The 14,919-nt window shown below is 35.5% G+C and overlaps 1 protein-coding gene across 2 annotated transcripts in view; it reads left to right on the top strand.

Annotated features, from left to right (window-relative positions):
* Nucleotides 1-14,429, top strand: part of epha3 (eph receptor A3) — a 135,046-nt gene extending 120,617 nt beyond the window's left edge. The window contains exons 16-18 of one of the 2 annotated variants that reach the window (XM_067410715.1): nucleotides 1,850-2,005; nucleotides 8,655-8,747; nucleotides 10,893-11,027. In XM_067410715.1, the coding sequence (XP_067266816.1) occupies nucleotides 1,850-2,005; nucleotides 8,655-8,730 (232 nt within the window). In that variant the 3' untranslated portion in view covers nucleotides 8,731-8,747; nucleotides 10,893-11,027. Of the gene's footprint in view, nucleotides 1-1,849; nucleotides 2,006-8,654; nucleotides 8,748-10,892 lie in introns of both variants that reach the window. The other variant, XM_067410714.1, reaches the window with a different exon arrangement.
* The last annotated feature ends 490 nt before the right edge of the window (nucleotides 14,430-14,919 follow it).

The raw sequence follows: 14,919 nt of genomic DNA, 5'->3' as shown, positions 1-14,919 counted from the left end.
CAACAGAAAATAGGCCCACAGCTTTAAAGATCAAGCAGTATATTTAACCGTGGGCATGGGGTACTTTTTTATCCATGTGTGCACCAAACCCATCTGGTGGGTTTGCTGCTAAAAAGCTCTTTTTTTTTTTTTTTGTTTCATCTGACCATATATATATATATATATATATATATATATATATATATATATATATATATATATATATATATATATATATATATATATATATATACTGTATAAAAGCTGGTCATCAAAAAAAACTGATATATTTAACAATTCAGACCTTCAATGTAAATGGGGCCTAAGACTATTTAGTCTTGTAAACACCCTGTTTTCATGTAAAACTAGATATAGCACTGTTGTGCACATAAATACAAGCTGCATGTTCGATGTTGAGTCCAATGCAATCTTCGCTGTCACATCCTTAAATAACAGCCTTTTTACAAAGTTGAATCACACTGAGACAGGTTCATAAAACAATCAGCACATAAATGCACTTCTCAAACTGTGAAGGTCAGACTAAAATCATCAGAGATATTCTTAAAAATAAACTTCAGGCACTCTTTCCTGACATTAGGAAATGATTTCTAAAGATCCTCAGCACATCAGTGCAGTACATGCAGACAGCTCTATTCAATGAGCTGTGTCAGCACTTACTGATCCCCTTTGCCAAGTAACTTGGATCCATTCAGCATTCTTTTCCAGTCAACTCAGCGTACATTATTCTTTTATTTTCATCACACAGTAATGGAACACTGGGAACATGTGGATCTGAGTGGACTTCCTGGTATTCCAATTTGTTTATTTACATGACTATAAACATTAGTCCCTACAGGGATTGTGATCTCCTTTCTGTCTGTTCCCCTGGTTCTGATCAGATGCTCTTGGCCCTGAATTGTGGGTTTCAGATGCTTTGACATGACATACATTTTTAGAGTCTCACCTGAATTAACAAAGACAAGAACATTTTTATCCACTGAATTTAATTCAGTTGTTTGTTTGTTTTTAATTAACATATTTGAAATGATTTATACAAATATTTTTTCCTCACTTTTACAATGTGATCTAGAATTGTTTTCATAATGGTCTGTTTACATTATAAAATGTGCATTCAGTATTTGTCGGATTACATATAAAAATGTGCATACTGTATATGCTAGTAAGGTGAAAAGTAATGTTTGTTTGAGAATCTAATTATACTGCAATAATACATATTTTCATGTATAGGTTTATAAAGGTTTTGGTTAATGAATTAGCCTTTTTTCCAAATAAACAATGGAAACAAGCATTGGAATGTGAACAATGGGAAGTCATCAGAAACAGAGATGTCTGTGTATTCGAATAAACATTCCTAAATGTATTGGTTTATTCCAGGGGAATGCTTGCCATAACACAGATGGAGAGAATCAGTCCCACTTCTCTGCAGGTATTTCCTTATGGAGACCCTGAAGGCAGAGCTTGCATATCGGATTTGAAGGCCTTTGTGTTGTTGTTGTTGTACCCTCTGCTTGCACTTTTATAAGCTTGTTTTCTCCATAAATGACATTTGTCAAACGTGATGGGAATTGCAGACGACCACAACTTCAGTGTTGTATTTTTTTCAGAGTCAGCAAGTTAGAGGAACAGTCATAGGGTGTGTTCTCATAAAAAGATGTTGTGCATCAGCACTGCAAATGAATGTTACTTGGTCTTCATTAGGGTGAAGTTTGTAATTTCTTTTGGGCTTCTCAACCAAGTACTTTTCAGTACCATTTAGTACTGCTACTGGTGCAGAAATTAAACAGTTTATCTTTAATGTTCACAATACAACTGAAAATGCTTCCTCTATGTGTTTTTCATCTCTCCCCAGACCGGTAAATCTGCTTCTGGACAGGACCAGCACTGATATCACTTCCTTTCACACAATGGGCGATTGGCTTGAGAGTGCAAGGACGTTGCCCTGTAAAGATGCGTTCAGTGGTGTTAGCTATAGCTCCTGTGATACACTGGCCAAAACATCAGCAGAGTAAGAGCCTTTCAGGTTTTTGTATTATAAAAGTAAAATCTGCACTACACCAGTCAAAAGTTTGGACTAATTTTTTTTTTTTGGTTATTTTATGGTTATGATTATGAAGGCTACATTTATTTTCAAAATTTAAATATAAAATGTAATTGTGACGGTAAAGCTCCAGTCTTCAGTGTCACATGATCCTTCAGAAATCATTCTAATATGCTGATTTGGTGCTTAATTATTATCAGTTATTATTGGTACTCAATTTTTTAAAAAAAATTCTTATTATTATCAATGTTGAAACTTACCACAAACTTACGTATATCATGGTTTCCACAAAGATATTAAGTGGCAAAAACCTTTAAACATTAATAATAAGAAGAAATGCTTCTTAAACAACAAGTCAGAATTTTAGAATAATTTCTAAAGGATCATGTGACACTGAAGGAATGTCAGCTGAAAGTTCAGCTTTTCCATCACATGAATGGACTATATTTTAAAATATATTTTAGTAGAACATTTTTAATTGGAATAATATTTCGCAATATTACTGCTTTTACTGTATTATTACTGAGCATAAGAGACTAAAACTTTGAAAATCTTACAAACCAGAAACTCTTGACTGGTAGTGTCTGTATATGTGTAAACAATCATAAGTACAAACATACTTTTGTTTATATTGTGTACACAGTGTCACCAGTTTTGAAGGAACAGTACACTCAAATATGAAAATGCTGTCATTTGCTCATGTTCTTGTTATTCCAACTCATATGATTCTCTTTGAAACACAAAATGGGACTTTTTTGACCATTTTGATGTGAGTAAAAGCACTTTATTTAGTTGAGAGGCTAAATAATGTAATGGGTGCCCTTTTGTGGTCATTCTTCTATTACTGAAGAGTTTTTTATGTAGCATTCTGTATTTTTGAGTCCAAGGCAACAGACAAGAGATATCATTTAGGGTTATTACCATAAAACAGCCTAAAACCGATGCAGAAGACAGTGACAAATTTATTTACAGATCAGTTTCCAGTAAATGAAGCCCAGCTTTGTTTAATCCATTAAAGATGCCATTACATGTGTTATTAATCTCCAATGACAGTGCTTTTGTAATGTTTTTTCCCCCCATTATAATCCAATAAATGCAAAAAAAAAAGAAAGAAAGAAAAAAAAAACACCTCTTGCCAAAAGTAAAAGTGCTTCCCTCCCATAATCCCCAGTATTGGATGCTTTCAGCTTAGTCAAACAAAAGTCTAATAATAAAGACCCTATTCTGCTCCACGATGTAGATCTGCTTTTATGGGAAATACTTTGTAGATGTTGATAGCCTGGTTAGCATCTCCTGAGACCACTTTTTGATTCAAATGACGAGGCATTTGACAATGTAAATAATTTGACATTCATAACTTCAAAATGATCAAAGGCCCGGTCTCGGAACAGTGGCAGTACTGTGCTGCATGGTACCCTCAGGACTAAACATCTAAACACTGAGCAGCCTGTAATTAAGTTTGCTTGTCTTTATATTTTGTTCAGATGTCAGCGTAAATAATCACATGCAAATAGCAGCCCTCATCCATGACCTAGATTGGGTTATTTAATATGCAGTTTGTCTCTCCAGTTTGTTTGGCCTTCTGTAGTGAGTGGACACCACCACTCTTAGGCTGACCACAGAATCGTGTGTTTATAATTTTTGTGAATTTTAAAATCAAATGCATTAATTTATATGTCTGAACTGCTGAAAAGACCAGGATCACCATTAATATCATTTTACAGACTAGGTTTAAGGCTTAAGCCTAGTCCCAGACTAAAATGCATGTTTGAGCTGTTTTAACTGAAAGCAACTTGCACTGACATACAGTACTGTGCAAAAGTCTTAGGCACGTCAGTATTTTCACCCCCCAAAAAAGGTTTTAAGCCAGTTATTTATATCTTTTGCTGTAATGTGTCAATAGGAAATATCCTTTCACATTTCCAAACATTCATTTTGCCATTAATTGTAATAATCCAGTGAGATTTTTGAATACACAAGGAGTCTGACAACAGCCGGTGCTCCACACCGGATGTTTTAAAAAAATACTGTTATAAATAGATTTTATTTATCAATTAACTTATATTAACTAAATCAAAACAATATTTTGTGTAACCACCCTTTGCATTTAAAACAGCTTTTGTCCAGGTACACTTGGGCATCATTTTTCAGGTAGCTTTGGAGGCAGGTTTCTTAAAATCTCTTGGAGTCACGGCCACAGTTCTTCTGGATCTAGTTTGTCTCAGTTTAATCTGTTTCTTCATGTAATCACAGACGGATTCGATGATGGTGAGATCAGATCACTGTGTGGAGCACCGGCTGTTATCAATCTTATTGTGTATTCAGAAATCTCACTGGATTATTACAATTAATGGCAAAATGAATGTTTGGAAATGTGAACCGATATTTCCTATTGACACACTACAGCAAAAGATATAAATAACTGGCTTAAAACCTTTTTTGGGGGGTGAAAATACTGACGTGCCTAAGACTTTTGCACAGTACTGTGTCTTAAAATTTGTCAGTGCCTCTGTTTTGTCTCAAGATGCAGATCAGTAATGTTTAAAAAAGGCACGTTTATAAAAGCTACTTAAATGTCCTAATTAAACTAAGGCCTAATAGTGGCTTAATTTAAGCCCTGTCTGTGAAACCAGGTCTTTACGGAATGTTTTGGATTCTGAAAACTGCACTAACCTTCTGCTGCCTCACTAGCTTGACCAGCAAAACCACCAACCCGCTTCACCAGTGAGACTATGCAAGATCAATCAGCTTCACTAAGTTTGCTACAACAACCAGTACCACAGACAAAACTACAACAGAATAAACCATTACTAACCAGGCTCAAAGCTGCACCAAATTAGCTAACACTGTTTAGAAGACTGTCTGCTTAATATCTGCTAACACTTTTTATTTTGATGGTTCCCTAACTGACATTCTGCTGACTATACAGTAAGTAACTTTGCAAGTACATGTCAATTTATTAAACAAACCCCAACCATAACCCTAGCTCTACAGTCTACTAATGAGAGTTTTGACATGTGGTTTCAAATTAATGAGAGTTAGTTGATAGGCTATGTAGTTGCAAAGTTACTTATTTAGTAGAATGCCTAAAGTGGACTATCGAAATAAAGTGTATCCCAAGTTAAGTATTACAAGTTATTTGAAATCTTTGAAATGCCACTCGGGCATGCAAGTGCAACTCCTATCTCTTTGAATGGGGAAACATCAAATTCTCCAAAGTTGTTTGCCAAACTTTCGATTACATTTCAAATTTGTAATCACCAATGAAATCTGACAACAACTGTCTCAATTTTTTTTTTTCAAACGCTCGAATCATGTCAAAAAACTGTATTTTTATAGGCTGGATCAAGCTAATGCGCATGCACAGACCTAAATGCACGTCTCTTGTGCCTCATTTCGGAGGCACGCGTCTGACTGTTTCTATAGGAACTGGTGCTTCTAACGGCCGCTGCAGTGATGCGATGAATTTACCAGTCGGCGATTGGCAGGGCTTATTCCGCCATGTTGCGCGTTGCACTTTCTCCCATTAAAAACAATACAAGTGACACGTCTTGTGTTATTCTATAGTCTCTGGTATTAGGCAGCATGAACAATGTCAGCATCAAACCATCATTAAACAACATAGGCCCTGTCCCAAATGGCACACTCCGGACTTGTGGACTTCCTCAGAGTCCACACTTTGGTGACGTCATGTAGTGCAGACCTATAGGGCCCTTGGCGCGAGTCCACGAGGGCGCATTGAGAGGTATTTTTGGGACAGACTCGATCTTCACGCCGGAAATAATGGTCTGGTTGTTTTTTGACAGGAGCTGCAGGTTCGGGGATAATATTTAGCATCAAGAACAGGTTTCTTTTCTTTTGCAAAATATTATCTCCATGTCAACTACACTGCCTGCTTTTGCTTATGCCACCTGGGCATTAGACAATATATACATGCTTATTTAAATAATGTATACAGTTGTAATAATACATAATGTTCCATTTGATCTAAGATTACAATTTTAACACATAATAATCATGTGCGTGAATTTCAGCTGAATTTACAGGTTTAAATATAAATACTAGGTTTACATATGACTCAGTAAAGCCCTGACATTCGGTTCTATTTATTTAATTAATCATAATGCGATCGTATTATTCAACGCGCTATTATTATGTTTGAGATATCAACCCCTGGTCGATGACGATAATGTTTGTATAAACTGTAGGTAACAACTGGTAAAATGTACACCTAGGTCATAAAAACCATAATGATAAAGTAAAATCACACCAACATTAACTACCACCCATCAGTACTAATCAGCTACAAGTCAGCACTTACAAGTACAAAAACCACAAAATGAGCAAAAGTCAACATAGACCAGCTCTACATCAGCATGGGGATTTATATTGGTCTTTTCAGCAGAATGTTTAAAGAGTGCACCAACTTGAGAGTTCTAGACAAATTTGTGATCATAAAGATCAACTTTGCACCCAAAATAAATTGCTTCATAAAATTGTTCAAACTTAAATAAGCCATGAAAACTACTGCAGTGTAATGGATCTGCCAGAAACACAAAGAATCGCAAGAGATAGATCATTATTGATGATTTATTCACTTATCACTTTATCTTGGTTGTGTGCCTCTGGTTTTTGTTGTTGATGAAGCTGTAGTTAGTTTACCAGATGTTTGGCCTCTTATTACAATTTTATGTTAAATTGAACAGAATGTTATGCTTTTAATCTACCATTGAAAGTTTTACCTTATTTAGCACGAGTCACATTAGACTGTAGACAACTATGAATTTATGTGGCAAGCAGCATTCAATGGTTATACCTTCTTGTGTTTTTGTTTGAAAAATGGTAGTTAATAGTGACACTTTTTCATATATATAGTGAATAAGGTGTAAATTGTTATTTAAAACAAAGTTCCACCGAGGGATCATTTACATTAAATACAAGTGTGCTATTAGTATTCTTAAAAAAGAGAGAGAGAGAGAGAGAGAGAGAGAGAGAGAGAGAGAGAGAGAGAGAGAGAGAGAGAGTATACTTTTCGTTTGCTTTTGATGAACTTATCAGAGATACAAAAAAACTATACTATACTAAAGTAAACTTATACTAAAGTAAACTTATACTAAAGTAAACTTATACTGACAAATACATGAAAAAGTTTGGCCAATACTTGTACTTAATTTTTTGATTGAGATACTTAAGAGAATTATAATTTAATATTCTAAATATGCTTGGCTAGTGTTATAAAATATAAATGAGTTAATGCTAGTTCTGTTTACTATGGAAGCTTGTTTCCGCGATGGAATAAAACAATTTAAAAGATAATTGCGACTTTTTATCTCACAATTCTGACTTTTTTCCTCGCAATTGCTAGTTTATGTCTCACGATTATGACATTTTTCTTAGAACTGTGGGATATTACAGAGTCCAATTCTGAGGAAAAGATAGACTGCCTTTTTTTTCTCAGAATTGCAAGTTTATAACTCGCAATTGCATGCTATAAAGTCAGAAAAGCAAGTTTTGCAAGTTTGTATCTCACAATTCCAACTTTATAACACACATTTGCAACTTTATAACTCGCAATTGCAAGTTTATGTCTTGTAATTCTGAGGGGGGAAAAAGTCTGAGATAAAAATGACCTTTTTTATTCTATTTTTTATTCAGTAGTGGAAACAAGCTTCCAAAGTTTACGCCTTAGAGTGGTCTATTAAATACATATTTTAGGTTGTACTCCACCATATTTTACATATATGATAAACTTACATGATCAAGTTTATAGTTACAAATCAGCTTTGTGTAGTATAGCTTAGAGTAAATAGTAAAGGGGTGGAACTGATATTCATCTTTTTTGTTATTAACCCACACAGAAACAGATAATTTAACTGACAGTTCTTCTAAGGTGTGTGTAAACTATATGTATGATGTTAAGTTTACTTAAAGAATACTTACAAGTATACTTTCAGTATAAAAACTATTAAACTGGTAGTTTACTAAGAGTGTACTTCCAAGTGTACTTTCATAAATTAAAAAAGTGTGCTAGAAGTGTATAGCTAGTAAACATTGTATGGATTCACTTATAGTTCAACATTTAAGTTGCAATAATAAAAAAAAAAAAAAAAAAAAACTTGTAGTCTACTACTATGTTTAATATGCACTTAAATGTATAAATTTATAAACTAAAAAGTGGACCAATTTAGTCCCAGAAAGTATTGAAAAAGTACACTTACAAATATAGTAGTGCATTGATTCTAGTGTATTTACAACATAAAGCAAACTTGGAAATTATACTCAAAATTGACTTAAGGTTACTTAACTTAAAGTATACTTCTTTTTATAAGGAATGCTTTAAAATGAAAATTACTTGATTCCTTCAGCAGTAAAGATGTTTTACAGCTGTAAAATGGTATAACAGTAAATCCTTGATTTCAGCTGTTTCAGTCTGATCACTGTGTATCTTAATTTGCACTACAGATGACAGATTAGTTAAAGTTTTGTCACACAGAAATGTTGCAGGCCTGTCTTGATTGACACTGTGAGCATTTGTTTGGCTGATGTCAGTGCATTAGCAGTGCATTGACGATAAACAGCCTGTGTCAGTCGATCTAAAGCTTTATTTTGCCCATAGAATCTGTCTGACTGAAGTCAGACCAGCAGCCACTTGCCCTGAGTGGGAGCCGTCCATGGGAATTACAACACTTTAAAGCTTATAGACTGGATGGTGGGTTTCGATCATAGCTTATCTATTGCTGGCTGCTCCCTCAAGCTTTTGCTTGCACTCATGTCCATTTCGGGACTATATCGACGCTGCACTTTGTAGAAGTGTTTCTAACAGAACTCATGCCTGAGGTGTTTATAGCCTAACCTAGGTTGTAACATAAACTTGCTTGCACTAATATGCTATAATGATATTCACTGCACAGCTTTTGCATCCCCTGATCTGACAATACTAAGAATTTATTTATTTATTTATGTATGTATGTATGTATGTATGTATGTATGTATGTATTTTTTGCAAAAACTCCTGTACTTGAGCTCATGAAAGTGATTGGTTTGTCATATATTTGCAATGTGCAATCTGATCTAATGGGAAAAACGTGACTTGACAAAACCTGAAATACGCAGTACAAATAGCTGCAGTTTCCAGGTGAAATGTCCATTGAGTGGAATTGTATTGTTATACAGATGAGGCTTTCATAAGGTTAACAAAAAACATCACCAAATAATGTTCTAGTGACTTTAAATCAGTCAGTACCACCTACAGGAATAGATGTTTAAATTAAATGTAATTAAATGTAATTATAGAACCAAAGTTCAACCTGAGAACAGACCATTGCATCTTCAGGTGCATTTAATTCAGTAATATGTTTATGGATAGTTAGTGCAAAATTTAAAATCTTTCAAATTGTGCCTTCTTTGCCAATATTTTCATTGGGATGGCCCAAATAATATAGTTATTTTTACACAAGTATTTTTTAAAGCTACAATGTAATTCTTTTTTTGTTTGAAATTTAGCACAACAGATGTCAGCCAGCTTGGTGACATATTTAAAGCAAAACACGCAACAACCATATACTATAACAATATTATTGTGGGGTCAGTACGATTTTTTAGACAAATAAAACTTATTTTTAGCAAGGGTATATTAAATGGAAACACTGCAAACACATTGCTCATTTTAAGTAAGCAATACTGTAATTTTTAAACAATAGTTGAGTTAAGTAAAACTACCCAGCAGGTTGGGCAAACATTTAACCCAAATGCTGGGTTAAAACAACCCAATCGCTGGGTTTGTCCATTTTCAACCCAACTTGGGTTGTTTTTAACCCAGCATTTTTTAGAGTGAAGTAACATTAAAAAACATGTTTAATGTTACAAAAATTCTGTTTCAATTAATCAATAATGTTCTTTTGAACTTTATCAAAGAATCCTGAAAATCTGAACACTATTCATCAAATACATTATTACAGTTATTTTAAACAGTTATTGTTTTTGTATGGCTTCAGTAGGTTTGAAATATACACTATATTACAAACTGAAGCCATAATTTGTGGAACAAAATAAAAATGTCTCAGTGAGAGTAAACAGCTCTCTTAGTGGCACTTCTAGTCATTTCAGCTACAGCAGTGGTGTCCAAACTCGGCCGCTGTCCTGCAGAGTTTAGCTCCAACCCCAATTAAACACACCTGAACCAGCTAATCAAAGTCTAACTAGGCATACTAAAAAAAATAATGGCAGATGTTTTGGAGCTGGTTGGAGCGAAACTCTGCAGGACAGTGGCCCTCCAGGACCGAGTCTGGACACCCCTGAACTACAGTGATTTTACCTACAGCGACGTATTTTACGTTGTGCAAAAACGCATGTAGAGTCACGTTTTCCTATGAGACCAGGTAGGATATGTGGGCGCAGGATGAACTCATCCATATGGTAAGTCTGGAGAGTCTATCCACAATTGTAAATAATGCAAGCTTCTGTCAGCTGTTGCATGGATCTCATTAAATGAAAAATGTTGTTCTTTTTCCCTCCGGGGTAACCCTGACAGTGCTGTTCCTTTCAAATTACAGTAGAAATAACCAACTCAGAAAATGAAGCAGCTTCTCCAATTTCTCATCACTGGAAGCTGTAAATCAGCCCTTTTTTTAAGTTATAACAAAAAGTCTGTCATGAGTCCAGAGAGCAGCTCCTCGACTTATTGTATGCGTATGGCAGCATGGTGTCCGCCTGGAATACTTTGTCCTACATGACTGACACATGCAGTCTGAGGCAGAGCGGCGCTGCGGGCTTGTCATTAATGTCACCATATGTCAAACAGTGAGAGCTTTATTTTACCCATACTCACTGTCTCTCTCTCCACTTTGACACACAGGGACTTCAAGAAAGTCGGTGTGACGATTGTTGGACCTCAGAAGAAGATCGTGAGCAGCCTAACAACACTTGAAACACACTCAAAGAATGGTCCAGTTCCTGTGTAAAATTAAAAACGAGTGATGGAAAAGAAAGATACTTATATGAGATTGATGCTGCTTTGGCTTTAACAGACCAGAAATAGACATTAAATGAAAAGAGGAAGTGGAACTAGAATTCTTGAATACATGTGCGAAGCAGAACAACCTTCCTGGAGAATGATCACGTCTTCCCGGGCACGAGGTGCAAAGACAAGGAGCGCGTCTCTCAGCGACTGACAGGTTGCCTTATCGGCGAGACACGGGAGAGGCGGATGAGCGTGGGCCTCATGTTTAGGAGTCTACGCTCATGCTTACATGGCTCTTATAGACAAAGCCTCCTAGAGGATGGAAGCCGGTCCGATCTGAATGGATTTAATGAAAAGCTCTTCACATGTGACAGGGGAGCATTAAAAAGCCTTCAGGAAAAACTTTGCAAAAGCATTCGTCTTCCTTTTGGAAGGTAGCACTTCAGAGAGGCAATAGTTTTGGTGGTTTTGGGCCACTTGTGGAAAAGCCCCCTTTAATTCTTCTGGAGAAAAGCAGGAGAACTACAGCTGGTTACTGTTAGAGCAATCTGGTAATGCTTGTTAAGATCTGACACATTTGGCTATATATTTGATAATAAACCATTAATCTGCACGTGCAGAGAGCCATTCTCGAGAATCAGGGATGGAGTAGAGGAGGCGTTTGGTAAACTTGCCATTTAAAAGGTTTATTTGTTAATGTAGCTCATGACATATGTTTGTTTGTACCACTGTGTTCAGATGATATATAAATTCATTATCAAATAAAAACAATACACTACAAAGAAAAAAAAAAGTTTACTAGAATCAGTAACAGTCAGTAAATCATAATGTACTGAATCATTTTTATGGTTGCATCACATAAGAAAACCAGACAGAATACCATCTCAGATATGATAAGGGACATGGGCTGTGTTCGAAATAAAATACTAGCTTACTACATACTGCCTGTTTAGTGGGTGAAACAAAGGATTTTGCAACAAGATTTCAAATTATAGTGTTGTGACATGACCTCATCATGCTGCTTGTTTAATTCAACGGCATCCTGTAATATGGTTCCTTTCGCATTTTTAATCCAATTATGTGTAAAATTCATATTGAAATCATGTTGACTTGATATCACTATACTTTTTTTTTTTTACAATCCAATCAGTTCCAAATTCATTAAACAAAGTCCCAGCCCTCATTTTTTTCACATTTGGCAGCCAATCAAATAATGAGTCAAGAAAGACAATTAAATGTCACATGAATTTTTCCCCCTAAACCACTTAAATAGTTCACCCAAAATGAATATTCTGTCATCATTTACTCAACCTCATGTTGTTCCAAACCTGTATGTCTGTACGAATCTTCTGTGGAACTATAAGATATACTGAGAATTTTTTTACTTTTTTTTTTTTTTTTTTTTTTCATTGAGCGCCAAAACAGTTTAGTTACTAAAAATTTTCAAAATATTTTCTTTTGTGTTCTGCAGATGAAAGAAAGTCATACAGGTTTGGAACGACATGAGGGTGAGTAAATGGTGACAGGATTTCCGTTTTTTGGGTGAACACCCCCTTTAAATGCAAACCCCACCCCAGAGCTGATTTCACATGTCAAGACATGACCCATGCTGTTGACATGACCAGTGAAATCTGCTGCTTTGTGCTGAACTGGTTTAGGGAAACGAATAGTGCAAATATCACAGCTATTCCCAGCAATGCGTCACACCGGAAACGGAAGTTTAAAACGAGCGTGTTGCATTGTGGGATATAGTATTGTGTGCAGTGTACTCTGTGTACAGTAGTATATCATTTGGATATTCCATGCATACAGAACATATGCATTCTGTGCACAGTACATACACTGTATACTTTAAAAATAGTAATAGTAGTATGGTAGTGTGCTATTCCGAACATACCCATTCTCTGTAGTTTCCTGTAGTGAAGTTCACTTTGAGATCAGGGACCTCGTTTATAAAATATTGCGTAGAATCTGTCCTACATTTGATCGTATGATCATTTCTCAAATGTGCGTATGTGTGATTCAGAGAACGAACGTACTCACACAAAAAAAATGTGTATGCCTCTCTTCCAGATGTGAAGTCTATAAATCGCAAATGATCATGAAATTCTGTGCAGCTGAATGGTTTCAGATCTCCGCCTTGTAAACACTACCTAATTAATTTCAAATAATCAACCCGATCTCACAGCAAATTGTACATATTTTACGAGGTGGCTAATTCGTATGAATTAGTAGGACCTCGCTTCAAAAAGCATCACCATGAAGGACCACCCCTAACCTGCCCCTAAACCTATCTGGGGTCACTGGGGTCTAGACAAAGGTGAGGTCTAGACAAATTCAGACAAGAAGCGAAGTCCTCTGAATTTGTATGAATTAGCCACCTTGTAAAATACATACAAATTGCTGTGAGATTGTATTGCATTAACACATAAAAGAACACCAGTCAACATCCAAATCCTTCACATGAGAATGATGAGCAGCAAAAATTGCTTAGATTTCCAAATACCTGCAATACTCTGACTCTCTGTCACAAGGAAAAGTGCGTACGTCTGTTTAGAACCTGACGTGACGCTAAGCACTTTTCCAAATTTGTGCGTATATGCACATTTTATAAATGAGGCCCCAGGACTATGAAATCTTCCAGAAGGTTAATGTAAAGGGGTATTCTGAAAGGACAGCGGCTATCTGATCATGAGCACTCAGGATTCATAGCCCTCATCTTTAAAATACAAGGTTCCTGGTCGTTTATTAATTTGAGACTGAATATTGGCATTAGGCCTAATGCACTTCTAAGTGGCTCAACAATCGCAAATCATCTGAATTATTTTCTTAAGACATCCGCATCGTAAAATCAATGGTGCACATGCCGGTCTGACCATTTACTGCACTACCTTATGAAGGAACAGTCCACTTTTCCTCTACGTCCCTTTCATTCTGCCTGTAAATGTTGCTTTACCCCTGCTGTTAGCATGTACATACAGTATGTGAACCGGACCTGTGATGATAGCAATGGTTACTCTAGAGGTACTATCATTTACCTGGCCATCCCTGTACAAATGTCTGTATGTATGTATAAAAGAATGAACAAAATATCTGTACAACCTTTACAGAATTCCATTGTATTATATTTTATGTTATTTTGTATTGTATTTGTTTTTACATAAAAACAATTATAATGACTTATTATTTATTTCTTAACAACAAACCACCATACACAGTGCAGATGTTTTTTGTTTTTTTTCCCCATAGAATTCAGTAAGTTATGACATGGTTATGTTTCAACCTTATCAGTGTTTTTATATTTTACTTTGTTGAAGAAGATGTTTTGAAGAGCAATACTGTTTTGCGTCCTGTTCCCCTTCTTTAGATTGATGTGTGTGTATGTGTGTGAGTGTGTAGATGGCCTTGTCTACTAATGTAAAATGATTTGTAGTGGAAACATTTATATTTTTATAATAAACATTCTCAAAATATTTTCTAAAGAATGAATGCTAAGAAGAAAGTGTCTCGTTTGGTGCTTGTTTTGTGCACACTCACACACATGTTGGGATTCCATGTTTTATGGAGATAGACATAATGATTTTTATACTGTACAAACTGTATATTCTATCTCTTACCCCTAACCCTACCCATCACAGAAAACTTTCTGCATTTTTACATCACTTAGTATGATTTACGAGCTGTTTTCCTCGTGGGGAGCAAAAAATGTCCCCACAACAACAAGGATTTTGGATAATGGCATCTTTGTGGGGACACTTTGTCCCCATAACGTAGGGTTTACCTGAACCACACAGACACACACACTCCCACTTTCTGAAAAGACGTACAAAAATTACAGACATTCAAAAATATTTGAAAAGGGCTGTAAAAAAAAAAAAAAAAAAAAAAAAAAAAAAATCCTTCTTGATCACTTTTATGATTA

Source organism: Chanodichthys erythropterus, chromosome 14 (genome assembly GCF_024489055.1).
Source record: "Chanodichthys erythropterus isolate Z2021 chromosome 14, ASM2448905v1, whole genome shotgun sequence".
Classification (NCBI taxonomy): domain Eukaryota; kingdom Metazoa; phylum Chordata; class Actinopteri; order Cypriniformes; family Xenocyprididae; genus Chanodichthys; species Chanodichthys erythropterus.
Note: the sequence above shows the minus strand (reverse complement) of the source record. Positions and strands in the feature narration are given on the sequence as shown.